General features: G+C 50.5%; 1 protein-coding gene and 1 long non-coding RNA gene across 3 annotated transcripts in view; one reads left to right on the top strand and one right to left on the bottom strand.

Moving 5' to 3' along the window:
- The window catches only part of QSOX1 (quiescin sulfhydryl oxidase 1), a 34991-nt gene extending 24014 nt beyond the window's left edge, over positions 1-10977 (bottom strand). Inside the window, 3 exon segments of the mRNA XM_027074430.2 lie at positions 3615-3715; positions 10394-10874; positions 10876-10977. Coding sequence (XP_026930231.2) covers positions 3615-3715; positions 10394-10874; positions 10876-10962 — 669 coding nt within the window. The 5' untranslated portion in view covers positions 10963-10977.
- Positions 9612-19307, top strand: LOC113603964 (uncharacterized). 2 transcript variants are annotated; one of them, XR_008292934.1, is made up of 3 exons: positions 9612-10002; positions 16688-16890; positions 18431-19307. It is a non-coding gene; the product is annotated as an uncharacterized LOC113603964 (long non-coding RNA). The 2 variants fall into 2 exon arrangements; XR_003425780.2 differs by lacking the exon at positions 9612-10002 and adding an exon at positions 10578-11086.
- Positions 19308-19629: the final 322 nt, after the last annotated feature.

Genomic DNA, 19629 nt, shown 5'->3' with positions numbered 1-19629 from the left:
TACAGGCTGTCCGCACTCCCAGCCTTGAACTCAGGGACCTGCCATTCCTGGGCCCCACCACCGTGCCTCAGCCCTGCCCAGGAGCCTCTGCTCCAGCCAGACCAGTCTTCTCAACATGTCACACGGTTCTGCCCACACAGGGCCTCTGCTCTTACCTCTTCCTCTGCCCGCATTCCTCTTCTCCCAGCCAAAGCCCACACGTCCTTCAATACCAAGTGGAAGTCCCCTTCTTCCGTGAAACCTCTCTGATGTGTTAGGGAGAGGGCTCAGGGAGCCCAGGCGATTCCTCTGGCGTTCACTGCCCACTACCTAGCTGCTGAGCTCTCTGTGTCTCCCCCACAATGGTGAGCACAGCGCAGTGCGCCCGGCAAACATTCACTCAAGGGCTGCTGATGGAAGGACTGCCTTAAATGCAGCACCCACAGAGGAGCCATCATGAGCTCCACGGGATGATTTAGGAAGGAGGCTGGACAATGGGAAGGAAGCCAAGTAACATTTACTGAACTCCACGTGATACTCCACAATGCTGTGGCACTCTCACGTGTAAGACCTCACTTCACACTCGGCCACAGTCCTATTAGGTGGAGATATTAGCATCCCAGTTTTTACAGACAAGGAAAATGAGGCCTGTTGCTGAGGCACGGTTAAACAACTTTCTGAGTCATAGATAGTAAGCAGTGGAACCAGGATCTGAACCCACGTGAAGTATCTCCTCAGAATCTTGCAAAGGGGAGACTTCTGTCCTCTTCCACCCCAATGCTAATGCTCTCTGTAATCTTGCCCCAGCTGGGCTTCTGGCTACAAGGGGTCCTGATGGAATATCCCCTGACAGCACTACTGTGGCCCGTGGCAGAGCCCCTCCCCACTAGATCCAGCCTCTAGGTCTCCAAGTGCCAGCCAGAACCTGTTGCCAACTAGTCCCTCCCTCCCCCACACCTTTGTTTTCTTCCAGATGGGCTCCAGCTCCAGTCTGACGGGCACCTGACACAGCCAGCTGGCCCTGCAGGGCCAGATGTTTGCTACACAGGCTGGGCTAGTGGAAGCTGTTTGCTAATGGTGACAAAAGGGGTAGGAGGCAGAAGAAAGGGACAATGATACATGTAACTGGGGGTGGCCAGACTCTTGTGTGGGTCTGCCTCCATCACACCAGCAACACTCTCCCTTGCCCTGTGTGACAGGAGTTCTCACAGGCTCTAGAGGCAGGAGTGTGGACAGGTCCAGCCCCAGGGGGGGCAGCAGACAGGGCATCAGGGCTATCTCTCTGGCCTGCTGGCAGCCAGGCTGACCTCTAGCCTCTGCTCTGCTCTCTAGGGAGTCCAGACATGATGTCTGGTGGGCTCTGAATGGGCTAGAATTTCTGGAGATCTCGAATTTTCCAAAATTTTGGAGCAGCGTAGTAGTAAGATGGAACATCAGTTTAGCGAATCACAGCTAGGAGTTAAAAAAAATAATAAATGGAACAAAAATAGTAGCATGCACTGCATTTAGGAAGAATAAATACTGTTGTATGAAACTTTTGGTTTAGTGATCACATACAAATCAACTTCTAGATGTCACTGGAAAATGTATATATCTTACTGTAGGTTACAGTAAAAAGGTTTGAAAGCCAGTGCCTTAGAGCAGAGACCCATCGGAAGCTAGAACCACCTGCCCCCCGCCCCAGGGCCAGAGTCCTGATGACAGGACACTGAGTGTCTCTCCCTGCTGAAACTGAACTGCCAGGCCCAGCCAGGCACTGCCCGTGTGAAGGCTGGGAAAGGTCAAGACGACCAGCGTGGGGCCTTCTCTCCCAGCTCCCCTCCCATAGCCAGCTGGGCGGTGCAGGAGATGATTAATCTCTTGAGGTATTTGGGCTGCGTGTGCTGCGTGACACAGGCAGGCCAGGCGCTGGGAGCTATGGGGGACCTCCCAACTGCCTGAGCTGCCTCCCTCACACCAACTGAGCCCCAGCCTCTCCCGGGCAGAAACACAAAGCCCCAGGTGCCAGGTCCCAGAGAACCCTGCCAGGACGTCCTAACACGGCCCTGGCACCGATGCCAATCCCCTTCCCAGGGGCTGAGCAGGGGCTGGACCCCTGTGGCCAGTATTCACTGACAGAAGTGTCAGCCTGTGAATGAGGACTCTTCCAGCCACGGTGGTGTTCCCACAGCTTTGCACACTGGGCTGCTTACCCTGGCTCAGCAAAAGGAACAGAGATCCCTGTACAGTAATTCTGAGTATTTTCAGTTACATATTTCAGGACAAGGATAAAGCAGTGGCCCTGCCAGGGAGGTCTTTAACTTGAAAGGATGACTGATAGGCAATCTCTTTACTGCCACCTCTAAATGATATGGCAGGAGGTGTTGGCTCACCACGCTGTTCCCCAGACAGGCCTAGCTTCAGCTACACCTGGGGTTTAGGCCTGACCCCAAATGGTAACAAGAGTGTAGGAGGGAGCTCGCTGGGGCTGTGGAAACCCTGAACCTAGCAGGGTTCCAATGGGTGTGAGGAACAGAAAGGTCACATGGAGGTCAAGCTGGACATTCTTGCTGGAGTCCGGAGCCTTGTTTTCCAGACAAATTCTCTTGGAATCATTAGGCTGAGATATGGCTGGTGGGTCGGCCTGCAACTTGAGGCCCTTGTGTTCAGATATCTTGTTCTAAGGACAATGCTTAGCATTTTAACCTTCAGAGGCCTTTCCTGATTATTCTTAGTGGTTATAGAAGAAATGCTTTTCTAGATGCCATTCTGGTAGAAGGAGGCTTACTATTTATAGCTGGAGGTAGGGAGAGAGATTCTGATTCTTTAAATTGGAAGCAAACTAATTGGATTATAGCTGGGGCTGAGCCCTGGGCACTAAGTATAACGGCACAACCTTGCTGTTCTGGGCTTTCCAGAACCTCCTACTTGAGAGCCTTGGAGTTGTTCAGATGTTAATTAAGCTGCTGCTGCCCCACAGTGGGCAGGTTGCCAGGCAAGGCCTCACTGGAGAGCTCACACTACTTTCAGCCAGAGCTGGGGTGACAGAGCCCTCATGTGCTGGGTGTGATGGCTCCCATGATGGGGACCCCTGCTGCCTGAGGCATCAGCATTTGACCAGGGGGTGAGGCTACCCGGGCAGGTCACTTCTGAGCTACTTGTCTCAAGGCACTTGCCTGATGAGGATGAAGCTTGCTGGTATTTTCTAGAGGATCATCAGGCCCCCTGAGTCTGATCCTGCCCATGGGTGGGTCAGAGCCTGAATCGGGTTTTACAGTGTTGGATCAGACCTCTAAGTCTGGGAGGTCGGGAGGGAGAGGAATTGGAAAGAGGATCCCTGGGGCTGAGGGTTCTCACCAGCCTAGGCGATACTACCTCACAGCCTCAAATCAGAGCAGCTGAAATCGGCCCCTCCCCTCCTTATAAAGGGAAGAACTGGCCAGACGAAACGAACCTCCCGATTCACATCCCTTTCCGCCTCTACGACAGGTGTCTCATCAAGCACAGGAACAGTGCTCCAGAGGCCATGACTTAAGCGGATCGAGGCCAGAGGCATCAGAGGCCACCAAGGAGCTCAGATGCCAGGGCAGCACGGGGCAGCAGTGGGCAACATGCACTGCCAGTGCCATGCCCTCTCTCCCCTCCCTGTCACGCACCCTCACGGTCGGGAAGCCAGGGATGTTGAAGTCTCTGCAGACTTCGCTGTTGGTCTCCTCAGCACAGTCCAGCGCGGCGAGATTCAGTGCTGGCCTCCAGTCTGCAAGGGGAAGCAAAGAAATCAGGTGAAGTAAGAGGGACCGGGACCTCCGCCTGCTTACCCCCAAAGTGCAACATTCCACCCTCACCAACGCCCAGAGTATCTGCCCCTAAGGCTCTCATGAGAAAAGGTCACCCCTTCCCCAGGAGGGGTCTCTGAAATAGTCTGGTTATCCTGCACTTGGCCCGTGCTTAGGACATGGTTAAACAGCACAGGCAACACTGTCCTGTAATGGTATCTGTGTTCCTCCGTTTTCTGCGCTGGGGGAGGGGCACAGAGGCTGCGGGGGATGACAAAAAATGTGAGATGATCTTGAACGCCCTGGGACCAAGCCCTGGCACTGCCTCTGTCCCTGCTGCCCTCTAGAGAGCATCCATTCCAGAAGGGCGAAGAACATGCCTCAGGAGCTTTAGAATTCCCCAGTGGACGCTGAGTGAAGGCTTCTGCGGCCAGAGGTCCTGGCTGTCGGCCCAGCTTGGCTTGCATGGGCGGCACACGGGGTGGTGAGGACCAGCTCCTCCGCTGGACAGGGAGGCAGGAAACCCAGGGGAGGGAGGGAAAGGCACCTGGAGTCCAGGAACCGCAGGAAAAGAAGCCTGAGGCCAGAGTTTGGAAAGGTTAACAGCTCCCAAGCTGCCTGGGCACCCTGCTCTTTCAACAGGCCCCAGGCTGCAAGTCCCCCCTCCGCTCAAATTCACCGGCAGAGAAAATAATGGCCCCATTCTGGGCCATAGCCCAGGATCTGTGAAACAGCAAACAAACTCCTCTACCAGGCAGGCCCCCCGAGCTCTGGTTCCAGGTCGGGTCCCCCTGCTAAGGTTCCACGTTACACTGAGGCTGGAGGGCAAGATACACACACACGTGAGGCCACACAGCCGTGAGGTGGCGATGGACTGGTGCCTGCCACATGGCGCAGAGCTCTAACGGGATTTGGACACACGGGAGACCAGCCCCGGGGACCAAGCACAGGCTTCGCCAGAAGGGCAAAAATTGAGTGGAAGCCTATCAGTCAGCTGACAGGGGCCTGTGTGAGCAATAAGCTCAGGGCCCTGCTCATGTCTCTGTGACAGTCACAAGCCTGTCCGCCCCAAGTGCTTCTTCATGTGTGCAACCTCACTGCCCAGCTTCCCCACTGTCCTCAGTGAGCACTGACAGCATTACATGGCATTGCAGGATCAGCCCTGGCTCTCAGCGGCTCCAGGGCCGGAACCACTGCTCTCTGCTCTCTGCCTCAGTCTAGCAGGCCCAGGCAGGGGGTGAGCTTAAAGCCAGCCACCTGTGAAGGAGAGCAGAGCTGCCCAGGTACAGGGTTTTGTCCTGGAGCACAGACGAGAGCACCTCAGGCCTCCCTCCTATGGCTCCTTCCTTGCCCAAGGGAGTCCCAGGGAGAGTGGGAAGCACAGGTCGCCTCCTGCGGCCGTCTGGCACACTCAAGACTTGGCGCCTTCTGTTCTGCATCTCAGGCTCTGCTCATCTTGTGTGGGGAGACTTGGCTACTCCCAAAGGAGTAGGCCAATTAGACAAGAACATGAAAGAGAAGCACTTCCGTGTCCTTCCACCGGTGAGGGCCCCTGGCGGGGGTCTCACAAAGTCACCCGGTAGGGTGACCAAGCACTGAAGGCCTCAACGGCTCCCCTCTTCTCCAAAAGTACAGGCCACCATCCATTGGACCAGAGTCAGTGTCCACTGCCCCTGGGACCCGAAGACTGAAGGCACAGGGAGGGGAGAGAACAGAAAGCTGGTGCTCAGTGAGCGCCTACGACACACCCTGTCTCCACCACGGCCACTGGAGGGGAGCATCACTCCCCCCACTTTACAAATGAGGCAAGCAACTGAGGCCTCCAAGTTGTCCAAAGGCTACCCGACTCAAACCCACTTCCCTTCCCTTTCCACCTCACCAGGGTGAGGATATCACCCTTCTGTTTTTGCTCTTGGCTCTGATCACAACCTTGAGAGAACGTAAACACAATGCTGTCTTCAAATAGCATAAATTCTTTAACTCAAACATTCAGTCGCTCTCATAGACTCTCCTCTTAGATGATGATATCACATGTACAGAGTTTATGAAGAGATCATTGTGTGCCTAATTTATCTAGTTAATGTGCAACTACCACTGTGAGACAAAGATCAGAGAACTGTGCCCAAGGCACACATGAATCAATGGTAGATCTGGGATCTGAACCCAGGATTTGAGCTTCTCTTCTGGTCTCAAGAGGGCCCAAGACAGAACAGAGAGCTGCTCTGTTGGCTTGGCAACCAGAAAACCCAGGGAGTGGGGTGGAGGGGGGTGTTAGTGGAGACAGGGGGGAAAGGTGATGCCTGGGAGTTCTCAGCCCCTTGCTCCTGAGCAGGCCTTTGACTCCTTCTCTTTACACCTTGATTCTCTTTCCCCCATGAAATGGAACCCGCACCTCTTCAGCCACAGGGGGAAGTGGAGGGGTAGGCTGAGGCCAGTCAGGTGCCGAGAGTGTCAGCTAAGGAAGGTCTCTCAGGAATATCAATGTCAACACCTTAATGAGCCATAATGACATATAAAGATCTGGTTTGATACACTCATCATTCTAGTAACAGTCCAAGGAACAGGGTGCTGTTATCTGGGTGCTCCACTGGTAATGCGAAGCTGCATTTAAGTAAAGTGCACTCCTGTCAAAGAGGAAGAGAACTGGGCGAGGGAGGCTTTTTAAAGTGTCAGGTGACTTAAACACTGCAATCTGCAGGCCTAACACCTAACATTAGCAGTTATCAGACCAGCCCCGCTCCTGGGGAGAAAAAAAGTTTCCTAGTGCAATTACTGCCCTGGCGAAGTAATTTCTCTATTAACAGAGTAAATGAGCAAATGTAGAAGGGAAGGATGGGGACACAAGCATAACTAGGACAGCTATGGTCTCTGAGGTGGTGAGTGAAGAGACACCCATAGTAAGGGGGGTCATGGGCTCCTTCTGGACTGCTAGGCAGTATCCCCACCCCTACTCACCAGTCCAGGAAGGGGCATGGACCCAGAGCCACATGTCTTGATTGTGGCTATAAGTGGCCAAAGCACCAAGAGCTGCACATGTTTTCTTTCTGGGCCTCCCGGGTCAAATGGGGGCCAGGGTGCATGGTCTCTCCTCTCCTTTCCAGCTCCAATAGCTGTTCAAGCGCTTAATGGCAAACTCTCGCCAAGAAAAATGGCCGTTAGTCCTTTGCGTGTTAAGCAAGCCACTATTAAGGCAGAGGCCAGACCCACCCAAACCACCAAGAGCCAGTCAAGTCGAGTGGTCAGAACTGGACCCCTATCCAACTCTCCAGGAGTCCTCTTGACAAGGAGTTAGCCAGTGCCATGCTGTCTCCACCACACCCCTGCCTCCTTGTTGCAGACTTCTGGGCAGTGAGGTCATGGGATAGACCCTAGCCCTCACACCTGGCTGACACTCCAGGTCTAAGTCCAGAAGAGCCACAGCACCAGCAGAAGGCCCAATCACTACATTCTCACTTGGAATCCCATGAGGCTCATGCCATCAGCCTGGATGAGTGTTCAGCAGGCTCCTACCCTGTGCCAGACTCTGCACTAAGGCATCACAGGGGTATAAGTAAGAGAGGTGGTCTACACCATGGGGGGAAAAAAAAAAAGAGGCAAACCAATGCTGTTCAGCGTCACTCAAACATCCATGCCTTATAAATGTCATCTCCATGGCTTTGCAGAGGCCATTTTCCCACCTGTACCCTCCCTCCTTCACCCACTTCTCCACCTGCCTGGGCTCGAGAGAGAGAGAGATGGGCTCACGAACCTCCTCCAGCATCTGTACTATCTTGGGCAAGTTACTCAATCTGTTAAAAACAAAATACAATAGACTGCTCCAATATTTTCTCATAAAGATTATATGTAATAGTGGCCCTTAGCAAAGTGCCTGGCATAAGGCAAGTATGTAAACTGCTTAAACGATGGCCTTTGGTGACCAGATTAGCCTCCTGTGACTTCCCCCTTCCCTCAATTCCTACAAGAAATGGCTGAGCCACTCCTTTGTCCCTTTTCAAACACAGCTTCTTACTGTGGCCAATTCTCCTGCTGTGTGTAGCTCACTTCCCAAACCCAAACTGCAATGTAAACAATGCTTTGCACACAGAGGTCACTCAACAAATATTTACTCATTGATTAGCCAGTGAAGAGTAATGAAGACTTAAAATGAATGCAATCAATTTCCCAAACATATGGTGACACAATAAGAGCTGCTCCTGAATAGAAAGGGATGAGCCAGATCTTTCGAAGCCAGTGTGCTAGTCCGTGGCAATGACTGCCCCAGAGAACCTATCCTACAAGTCACTGAACAAATGAGCCCGAGCCAGTCAGATGAAATGCCTGAGGCCAGCTGGGCCGGGTTGCAAATTTTTTCTCTCCCCCCATGGCCTTCCACACTCTCACTGCTTCTACCCCAGATACTCATCCCATTGGCAGAAGGCAGGGGCCACACTCCCACAGGCCCATGATGGTGTCTGAGCCTTCTGCTGGCCCACAACCATTTTCTCAAGGAACCTCGGGAATACAGAGGTGATGTGAGAATAGCCCTGGCTTCCCAGCAGCGCCTCCCCCTTGGACTGGAGTAGGGGCATTCTCTATCACTGCAGGCTGACACCAGATTTGGCCACTGCTATCCTCCCACAGGATCTTGGTAAGGGGGCTGACCCATCCCCGTGGCTCATGAGAGACCTCTGGTTCCCACCTCAATTTCCCACTTCCCACTGACTGATTCATCTCCTCAGACTTCAAGGCTTTCATTTTCCTTCCTCAGATTAAGTTATGATTGGTGTTTTTTAGGGGGAGGCTGTCCCTCTGTGCACTAGGGAAAGACCCCTTTTGGAAGTGGCAACCCTCATCCAGGAGTAAGCTGGGTCAGTGTCTGACTATGCAATTCATTGGAAAACCCTGGGTCGCAAGAGGCCAAACATATGAGTCAGCTGGAAGCTAACCCTTCCCTCCAACGTTCTTAAGATAGAAGAATCTTCTAGGTTGGGTTCATCTGCAGCCATTAAAGACCTCTCACGGCCTCAAGATGGAAACTGATCTGGGGATTTTTATGATTTTCAGGCCCTCAATGTCCCCTGAGGTGTTCCGGCTGCATGTTCAACATTCTTCTTCCTTCCTCCTGCCCTGACCAGATGTGTTGACATCACCAAAACAGTGTGAAGAGCTGCTGAGAAATGGCTCATTCCGGTGATGGGACCAGAGAGGCATGCAGACACGCGTCCACATGTACACTGGAGGTAAAACAGTTTATCGGTTTTGTCAAAAATAACATTCTGGGACCATATGGCTAACAGGTGTATGCATCTTTCCAGCTCGCCACTTCAGTCGCCACTACACAAGCTGCTCAAGGTGAGTGGTGGCCTCGGTTTGAAAACCAACACCTACAAATGCACTGTTCCGCCACGAATGGCTGAGTTTATCAAGAAATACCAACAGCACAACGAGGAAACAACGGTTCCAGTTCTCTTTCTAGAAAGAGGCCTATTCCCCAAGATGCCCTCAGTCAGTGACCATTTCCAGTCCGGGGCCCTGCGAGGGCCCTAGCACCACAATCAGGAAGTAGCTCCATTCGGAGGCAGCAAATCAGAAGCCAATCACTACCACCCCACCCACCAAACACCTACTACCTGGGTGAGGCAGACGTGTGAACCCACAGAGATCTTTAAACTGTGGAAAGGAAATCGAGATAGTGCATGTTATGTACTTACCCAGGGAGGTGTCAGACATACAGTAAGCACTCAGTACATATTAATTACTATTATGACCATATTTTTTCAGTTCTAGTCTTAAGTTTTTAAAAAATTTACCATTTCTGCAACAGAGCACGTCTTTAAATCTGTGTACATTTAGTGGTCTTGTTATCTCTCTACCCCTCAGGCTGTCAGTAAATGAATGGTGTGTATCACAATTGAGGGATTCTTAGAATCAAGGAAATATGGTCAGGCCAGAGAACAAGAACGTGGAGCAAGGGCCAAACATATACGGAGAGGCTGTCTTCAGTGGGGCCTCTGGGTTCCTTTGGTTAAAGCAAAAAGGTGTGGTAGGATTCATGGCCAAGGGGAAGAGAGAGAAGGATGTGGCCCAGAAGCTAATTAACTGGAGGCAGCAGTTCAGGAGAGGCCTGGAACCCAGGCAGGAAAACGCTGTCTCCAAAGTAGAGCTAAAAAAAGAAGTCTAAGTAGCAGCTGGGTCAACTAGCCAAGGGGTTGTTGGGGCGGCAGACGGAATGTCAGTTCCTTTTGTCCTTAGTACCGATCCCACAGCAGCGGAAGAACTCCGTAGGAAGGTGAGACCGGTCCCTGGGCGAGAGGAAGGGGACTGCCACAGGCGACTGTAGAAGAGGCGGTAAGGTGTCAGCCTAGCAATCGGAGGAACAAAGGACCCCGGCGCAGGGATGGGGGCAGTAAGCCGGTAGAAGACGGGCAGAAAAGCAGAGCAGGTGCGAGGGCCCAGGCCGCCGGGAGGGGAGAGAAGCTCGGCACACCTGCCAAGGGGAGAGAGGAGGCGCGGGAGCCAAAAATGGAGTCGAGGGCTGGAAACCGGGGAGAAGTGCAAAGCGGCCGAGAGAGAGAGGTGGGCGAGGCGATGGGGCGGTGGGAGAGGCTCTCGGCCCGACAGGTGGAGGGGGTCGGCCGGGGTGGGGGATGGCGCGAGAGGCCCTCCGGCCCGCCTCTCACCTTTGACGTCGTTGGCCAGCGCCTTCCACGTCGGGGCGAAGGCGATGCAGTGGCCGCACCAGGAGGCGAAGAACTCCACGGCCCAGGCGCTGCGGGAGCCCAGCACGGCGCCGCGTACCGTATCCGCCTGCAGCAGCGTCAGCGGGTCGGAGGACGAGTAGAGCGCGGAGCGCGGGGCCGCGCCGGCGCCGGCCACCGCCAGCAGCAGCAGCAGTAGCAGCGACGGCGGCGGCCCTGAGCGGCGGCCGCACCAGCCCATCCTCCGAGGCGGCGCCCACCACTGCACACCAGTTTCGGACGAGTCGGCGCCCCGCCGCTCCGCCGCTCCTCCGGCGTCCGTCGGGGGGAGGAGCCACGGGGCCCCGCCCCCTCGGCCCGGCCCCGCCTCTTTCCCCGCCCCGTGGTCCGCCGAGGCCTCGGAGTCAGCGCTAGAGTGTTTGGCGGCAGGGGGCGGGGAGCGCAACCCCGGCCCTGGAGCCCCCCCACTCCAGCCCTTCATGAGAGGGGCGTTTGCCCTGCAGAGGCCCCGACCGGTGTTCCGGTCGCTGTTGGGGACTCGAGGAGGTCATTTGGCTTCTCACGAGCCTCGTATCTAACGGAAAAGGAGTAAATTGGAATAGATTGGATCGATTTACGCTGTACCAAGAAAGTTCTGGGGATCCCTCCACGCAATAAGACATGAGTTAGAAGCAGGTGAGAGAGAAGAGGGAGGTCTCTGAGTCTGTGATCATCATGACCCTACAAGGATGAGATATGCCCACACCCCTGAGGTCTGTGACCATCCAAGGGAAACCGTAGTTGAGGGCTTTCTAGTCATGGATGAGAAGCCCCCGTCTCCACACTAAGCTGTGCTGGGTTGGCGTGGCCATTGCGGTGGAATCAGTGTATCCTCAGCACACAGGTCTGGCCACCCTGGTAAGGTCATGAGGGGACTCCTCCAGTGGACCCCCACATCTAATTCCCCAGCCTACTAGAAGCCCTCTGTACTCAAGTGTCCCTCTCAAAAGTAACGCTCTAACTAATTTTGTGTCTGTGTGTACTAAGGTGTTAATGGTTAATTTATTTCCCTGGTCGCATTTGTAGCCCCTAGACTGAGTTATTTTACAGGGAGAGAGAGCTCCTGGGAGGGTTGTCACACATCATCTTTTTCCTTTGTGTTTGTGGGCTAGCTCACTCATCTGTGAGCCATCTGGGACTGGACTCATTATTCATTTAACATTTATTGAGTGGTTTCTTTGTGCCAGACACTGCTCTAGGTACTAAGAATAAGACAGTAAACAAAACTGAGATTCTGCAGTCATGGGCTTACATTCTAGTGAGGATAGGGATAGAGAGATGATACACAAGTAAATGTAGATGTGATGGTGACAAATGCTATGAAGAACTAGGGTAGAAATAGAGTGACAGAGGAAGTGCTATTTTATTTTAGACAGCGTGGTCGGGGATGGGCCTACCCCTAATATTTACAGGGCCATGGTCAATGGCACAAATGGAGGCCCACATACCATATGTGTATGTACTGAAAACATACAAACCAAGTTAAACTGGTATGTAAAATTCATATCCTTTCATTGTGACAAGTATACCTTCATCATAATCTGGAAGGCCAAATTTAAGTTTAGAATTCTTGGACTCCTCCAAGATGTGCACTAGAATGGGGTGCCTTAGGTGGTAACCGGTCCCTGGACCTCAATCTTCCTCCTACTCTTCCTCCTCCTACTCTTTCCACTCCAGCTCTGTCCCATACTTCAAGGGGCCATGTACCCACACTATCATATCTGGGTCTGCACATCCACACCTCCTACAAATAGCTGTTCCTTGGCTCCTCCAAAGGACGGAAAAGCCAAGACAGTCTCTAGAAGCTGGCCTTGTGCTATTGGGACAGAGAATTCTAGGGTCTCAGGTACGCACAATATTGTCTAAGAAGGGGTGACGAGCAGAAGCTTTGGGTGGGCACATCCCCATGGCGCATGGACTTCTTGCTCTGTGGAAAGGTGTGTGGTTAGAAGAGGCCAGGGAGGGGTGCCTGGGTGGCTCAGTTGGTTGAGTGTCAGACTTCAGCTCATGTCATGATCTCCTGGCTTGTGGGTTTGAGCCCTGCATCAGGCTCTGTGCTGACAGCTCAGAGCCTGGAGCCTGCTTCAGATTCTGTGTTTCTGTCTCTTTCTCTGCCCCTCCCCTGCTTTTGCTCTGTCTCTGTCTCTGTCTCTCTCTCTCTGAAAAATAAATAAACATTTAAAGAGAAAGAAAGAAAGAAAAAGAAGTGGGCCAGAGAGCTCAGAACCTAGGTAGGGGCTTTTCTTGTCCCAGTCTTTTTTTTTTTTTTTTTTTTTTTTTTATGTTTACTTATTTTTGACAGTGAGAGTGGGGCAGAGAGAGGGGGAGACAGAGGATCCAAAGCCAGCTCCACGCTGACAGTAGAGAGCCCTATGCAGGGCTTGAACTCACGAGCTGTGAGATCATGAGCTGAGCTGAAGTTGGAAGCTTAACTGAGCCACCCAGGCACCTCTTGCCCCAGTCTTAAGACAGTCTTAATGAGGTAACATTTGAGCCAAATGAAGTATGAGAGGGACCTTGCGGCAATCTGGGATAAAAGCATTCCAGGCAGAGATCTGGATGTTAGGGCTTTTGCTCCTTTCCTGTATTCATAGTCTCAATGCCCAGAGTCTTGAACTGCATAAAGAAATTATATGTTGACCGCTGGGAGTGTTAGTACCTCCCCAAACTCCCACAGCCAATTCCAGATACTGAGCGCTCCTCCCTGCCTGCCTGTCCCTGAACAGCTTTTGCTACCCCACTTCCCTCACTCCGAGCAGCCATTAGGACCAGTTGTGGCCCAGGGTCATCAGGATAGAGTCCTAATAGTCTTTTGATTCCTGGGGTTGGAAGTATTCCAGTGGTTGGATTGGGTGCCAGTAAAAGTCAAGTGCCTTTAAGTGTGTGTATTGTTAAACAGTGCTGTAGTTATCTTCCCCCAGAGGCCTGAGAATTAAGGAGACAATGTCTGCTGAACATGCTGAGCACCTGTGAGAGACACCGCAGATGAATACACAAAGATTTGCTTGTTCACGTATCTGTTTCAGAGCATCAGAAATAGAAAAGAACCCAAACTATTTGAATGAAGTAGAGAAAGTTGCGTGGCAATGGGGTCAAAGAAGTTAGGAGTGAGAGCTGTCATATCTAGGGCTTCAATATCTCAGAATAGGGATTTTCAACTTTTTCACGTCTTGGAAGCCTGTGTTCAAACAGAATCTTGAAAGGAAACTTGAACAGACAAAAAAGCAAGCTAAAGGGTGTGACCTAGAGTGATAACCACTTTCTGTGGTCTGTGGGGCTTCTTGGGAGCCCTGGGGCTCTCCGGACCACTGTCTGAAAACCACTGGTCTAGAATTGAAAGCAGAAAACATAAGAATCAACTTGTCCTGGCTGACCTTCCAGAAGCTTCCTGGGATAAAAAGATGGCAAAGAAGGAGATCTAGTCAGGAGTGGGGTATGGAGGGGGGAGGGGAAAGAGGAGGGAAACACTGAAAGTGGGGGGACTTAGGAATTCCTACCCAGGTCCCCTGCGCCCCTTCCTACATACAAGCTGTAGGAAAGTGAGCCAAAGGAACCAGATGAGAGAGTATAATAATAGTATTAGATAATACTTTGCACCTGCTGTTCTAAACACTTAAGGACGTTACTCATTTAATCCTCACACCAATTCTATGAGGTTGATAGTATTATTATCCCATTTATACAGATGAGGAGACTGAGGTAGAAGGAGCCCTGTTGACTTTCCCACTTGTGAATCATTCATGTATTATGCATGAATAAAAGAGAGGGAATTTGGGAGTCTGTCAACCAAAATAAGACAGATGGTCAGAGGAATGCAGCTTACATACAAATACAGATAATTATGGTGAGCAACAGGATTGTGTTTGGTAAAACATGTCATCCGGTAGCAGACCATTAGATGACTTCCCACTCACTCATTTGCACCGAGCATGAAAAAGGGTGTGTGCAGCTAGCTAGAAGGCAACTGCCTAGCAGGGACCTTTGCTTTGTCCCTTCAAGACTCGCCTCTTGGTCTTACAGATGAACTTTTCAATAGCCAGGGCTGGTTAGAATACCAATTCTGAAAGCGGAGAGAGAGGTATAAGATTCTGTGTCAGGCAGGTACGGCAGGAAAGAGAAAGCACATTCGAAGGGTTCATTAATGGAAGGACTGTCTACAGAGGTGGGTGAAGGGAACTGACGAGCTGTGAGGTCCTTCGTGACTAACAACAGCAAGAAATCTTTTTAGTGCCCCTCCACTGGGGGAGATAAGGTGAAGGAACTTTGTGAGGAAAACCTGTGGGAGCTGGGGTCAAGGAAGAGGGGCCACCCAACCACAGCTGTAATTGCAAAATGCCACCACTGCCAGGAACACAGGGAAGTGTGGGGGAGAGCAGTGAGGCACCTAGAGAGTCTCACCTCTACTACCTCTTTCTCTTCTAGTCCTCTAACAGTGCCTCCCATTGGCCAAACCCAATCAAAGCTAGAAGGGGGGGGGGGGGTGGCCCTGGCTATCTTCTGTAGAGGTTGATTTCCAAGACAAAAGGCAGGTTGGAAGAGGGTGGAGAGTAGAGAAAATACTACTAGTAGAGAATACCCTAGAACAGGGTCCCTAAACGCGGGTCTTTGAGGCCTTAGAAATGAGAATAGAAAACACAAACATCCCTGACCATCCTTCTGTGAGTCTTTTCGGCGGGAGGGGAGGGCCAGACATCCACCTGACCACTGGAGAGAGAGAGCCATTGGAAGAGGGCTGCTAAGCAGTTCCTTCTGGGCTCCTCGTTCACACTGTTCACACTTGGTCCGGCTGCCTTATTCTCATCTGTAGAGAAGACAGAGGCTCAGAAAAGTGAAGGGATTCGCTTGAGACCACACGGCAAGTATGGGTTCATAACCCTCCTGGAGTTTCCCTGGAGTAATCTGAAACCCTGTACTTGGAGGGCAGGGAGAGACTGAAGCAAGAGGCAGGCCACTCCAGGTTGACAGCTGGCATTTCTATTAAGTAAAGGGAACTTACATGTGAGGCTTGTCTTGGGCGGCAGCACGACTAATGGATTCCTGCGCTCCCTGCCACATCTTAAGAGGCCTCTAACTGGTTCAGTCACATAAACCATTTTGGTGTTCTTCACACCACATCGCTATCTCAAGACTGTGTCCTTGGAGGAGCCCTTCGGAGCGGGAAAGGAAGGAGAGCCCACATTCCAAGGACAGGGGAGGGGATGAGGAACCTGAGTGCCCGGGGGCCAGCTCATGGGGCGGTCGACAGTCACGTCTTTTTGATGACCTTCCTCAACAGCCCGGTAATGGCAGACTCCATTTTTGTTGGGCTGTCCAACATGACTGTGGGAGTATTGAGACGGGGACGTGTATGAATGGGATATCTGGGGCCAAACCCAGTGTTCGTGTAGAGCTTCCCCAGTCCCTAGGTCACTTGGTGGCAATTCAGAAGGAACAGGCACCCCCACCCTTTCCACACACACTGCCTTTCCCTCCCCCCCCCCCCCCCCACGAAGGAAACTATTTAAAGTAGAATGAAGATAAAAGTCTATACACTCAAGACCTTGTTTGGGCTCTCTGACTAATGTCAGGAATGAAACATTTTGGGGACCTGCAAGTTGTCAAATGAGGCCTGAGGTCAAAAGCAAGAAGACCACACCCTGAGTGCCCAGTCTTCCCCCTCCAAGGCTTCTGGAGACTTTGCCAACTTGTTGACACTGTGGGATTTATTTGGGGAGAAATTTAGGTTTCTGGAGTAGGTGTCCTAATTTAAAATATCTTCTGCTGTGACTTAAGGGTGAGTCCTGTAGTTCTCGTATAATAGATAAATACAAATAACTACAAAGTATAACACTAGTCCTGAGAAGGGGCAGAATTAAACTTTGCTTATAACAAAGGGCTTCGCAGAATTTACCTGAAGAGAGCACAAATACGCATGTGCACATGGAGGGAGGGGTGGGAAGAGCAGGCACAGGTTGGAAGACAGCAGTCACCTGAGGCTGTGGGGACACCTTCCTTCTACCTCAAAGCTACTAGTTTGGAAGCTCTTTTAGAAGACGCTGGGTATGGCAGATGAGCACCTGGTCTTTGGAGTGAAGATACTTAGCTTTTAGTCCTTGGCAACTGCCTCCACCTCTCTGAGCTTCAGTTTCCTCATCTGTAAAATGGGTACAGAGGCTACTCGAGTTTTGGAGTTCTTGTCTATGAATGCTGTGGTGATTGTATTTTTTCTTTCCTTTTCCTTTCCTTTTCTTTTTTTAGAGACAGAGACGGAGAAAGAATCCCAAGCAGGCTCCACACCCAGCACAGAGCCTGATGCAGGGCTCAATCTCACAAACCGTGACCTGAGCTGAAATCGAGAGACGCTTAACCGACTGAGCCCCCCTGGCGCCCCCAACTGTTGTGATTTTCTTATTCAGCTGTGGTTCCACCGCACCTCAGATTAGTTTCACCAGTCCAAGGGGGTAAAAATTTCTATTTTGAAATACCTATCCAATTTTCAATTTCCTAAATGCTTTTTTTTTTTTTTTAATGAAATGAATAAGGGATGAATGGACAAGCACAGAGTATTGTTAGGGCAGTAAAACTATTCTGTGAGATATTGTAGTGGTAGATACATGTCCTTTTACATTTGTCAAAAACCACAGAATGCCCAACACCAAGAGCAAACCCTAGCAATCCATAGACTTAGGGTGATAATGATATGCCTAGGAGTTTCATAGGTCTTAACACATGTGTCACTCGGGAGCAGGATGTTGGTGGGGGTGGGGGAGGTATGCATGGTGACAGGGGGTATGTGAGAACTCGCTGGAAGTTCTGCTGAATTCTCCTGTGAACCTAAAACTGCTCGAAAAGATACAATTTATTTTTTTTTAATGAAATGATGAGGGGTGCCTGGGGGGCTCAGTGGATTAAGTGTCTGACTTCGGCTCAGGTCATGATCTCATGGTTCATGAGTTCAAGCCCCAATTGGGCTCTGTGCTGACAGCTCAGAACCTGGAGCCTGCTTGGGATTCTGTGTCTCGCTCTCTCTCTGTCCACCCCCACCCCCACTTGTGCTCTGTCTCTCTCAAAAATAAATAAAAACATTAAAAAAATTTTTTTAAATAAAATGAAATGATGATAGCGGATGGATAACTAAAAAAAAAAAAAAAAATGTATCCTTAATGGAAAAATTTAAAGTTGGCACCCTGGTTTTTTTTTTTTGTTGTTTTTAATTTTTTTAATGTTTTGGTTTGTTTTGTTTTTTTTTTTTTTTTTACTTTTGAGAGAGACAGGGCACCAGCGTGGTAGAGGCAGAGAGAGAGAGAGAGAGAGAGAGAGAGGGAGACACAGAATCTGAAGCAGGCTCCAGGCTCCGAGTTGTCAGCACAGACCCTGACGTGGGGCTCGAATCCATGAAATGGGGAGATCATGACCTGAGCTGAAGTCAGACACCCAACCAGCCGAGCCACCCAGGTGCCCCGTTGGCACCCTATTTTGGTCCCTAAAATAATTTGGGAATTTTGGTGGCCCATAAAAAACCACAAAAAGAATTTATGTGATCGACTTGCTGTTGAATGTGTAAAGGTAAGGCCACACTTGGGCATAGAGGCCTGGTCTCGCCAGCAGAGTGAGGGCATTTCTGGTGCCAATTACCCCCCTGCAGAAAGACATTTTCCCATCTGGAATTTGGGGCTTGGAGAAAGCAGCCCTGGTGAGCTGCACAGAAGGGCATAAGATACACAGATCTCAGCAGAAAGCTAATAGTAATAATGTCTCTGTTGGCAATCATTGCGAGCTTACTGTGGGCCGAGCACGCTGCCAAGCAAAGGGGTGTGGGGTGGGGGCTGAGGGTCTGTGTCCGTGAGTAATGCTGCTGGGTCCCCTCTTGAGTAAGGAACAAGCAGAGATTCAAATTTCTCTGCTTTCTTACGGATAAAGCTGATTGCAGAATGTGGCTCAGACGCCCACAAAGTATTCCTTGTACTTCACCTTCGAATTAAAACTGTCTCCCAACTACAGGCCCTCTCTAGTAAGCTGACCAGATGGATGAGAAGATGCCCTCCCACGGCTGGTGGATCTCAGAGGAGACTCAGCCTCTTAGCCCAAGAAACCTCCACACGGGGAGAGGAATTTCTGTGTCCTAGGATTGGTCTACACAGTAGTCCCACCAGCCCCCATCCGCAGTTTTCCTCTCCATGGTTTCAGTTACCTGCAATCAAGAGGAACCAGAAACAGACAATCCTCCTTCTGACTGATGGTCAGAAGGTCAGTGGTAGCCTAACGCTACATCACAAGGCCCAGGTCATTCCCCTCCCTTCAGCTCATCACGTAGGCGTTTTATCACCTCATATCATCACAGGAAGAAGGGTGAGTAGTACAGCGCAGTAAGAGATTTGAAGAGAGAGAGACATAACTTTTATTATAGTATAGTCTTATAATTGTTCTGTTTAATATTATTGTTGTTCATCTCTTACTGTGCCTGATTTCTAAATTAAACTTTATCATAGGTGTGTATGCATAGGAAAAACATAGCCTATACAGAGTACAGTGGTTTTGGCATCCACTGAGGATCTTGGAACAAATCCCCTGCAGAAATGAGGGCCGGATTACTGTATGTAGTATTGGGAGTTTCCGGACCTTTTCTCAAAGTGGTTGTGCCATTTTATATTCCCACCAACAACGTATGAGAGTCCAGCTTGCACCACATCCTTGCCAATATTTGGTGGTATCCGTATTTTTTTGATGGTAGCTATTCTGGTAGGTGGGTAGTGGCATCCCATTTTGTTTTAGTTTGCATTTCTCTGCTAACTAATGGTTGGACATCTTTTCGTGGTTCTTCTTAAATCTTTTTGTGTGTATGAACTGTTGAAGTGTTGTGGACCTTTTTAAAGATTGAGTTGACTTATTACTGAGTCGTAAGTGTTCTGTATATGTATATATATATATATATATATTTGCTAGATGCAAATCCTTGCAGATATATGCTTTACACACATTTTCTCTCAGCCAAAAGCTCACCTATTCATTTTCTTGATGGTGTCTCTTGAGAAGTTTTTCATTTTCATGAAGTCTAATTTATCGTTTTTTTTTTTTCTCTTAAGGCTTGTACTTTTTATGTCCTAAGAAGTCTTTGCCTACCTCAGAGTCACAAAGATTTTCTTATGTTTTCTTCTGGATTTCTTCTAGAAGGTTTATAGCTTTAGCTTTTACATTTGTTT

The sequence above is a fragment of the Acinonyx jubatus genome, chromosome E4, assembly GCF_027475565.1.
Source record: "Acinonyx jubatus isolate Ajub_Pintada_27869175 chromosome E4, VMU_Ajub_asm_v1.0, whole genome shotgun sequence".
NCBI classification, from domain to species: Eukaryota; Metazoa; Chordata; class Mammalia; order Carnivora; family Felidae; genus Acinonyx; species Acinonyx jubatus.
This window is presented reverse-complemented; position numbering and strand designations above follow the sequence as displayed.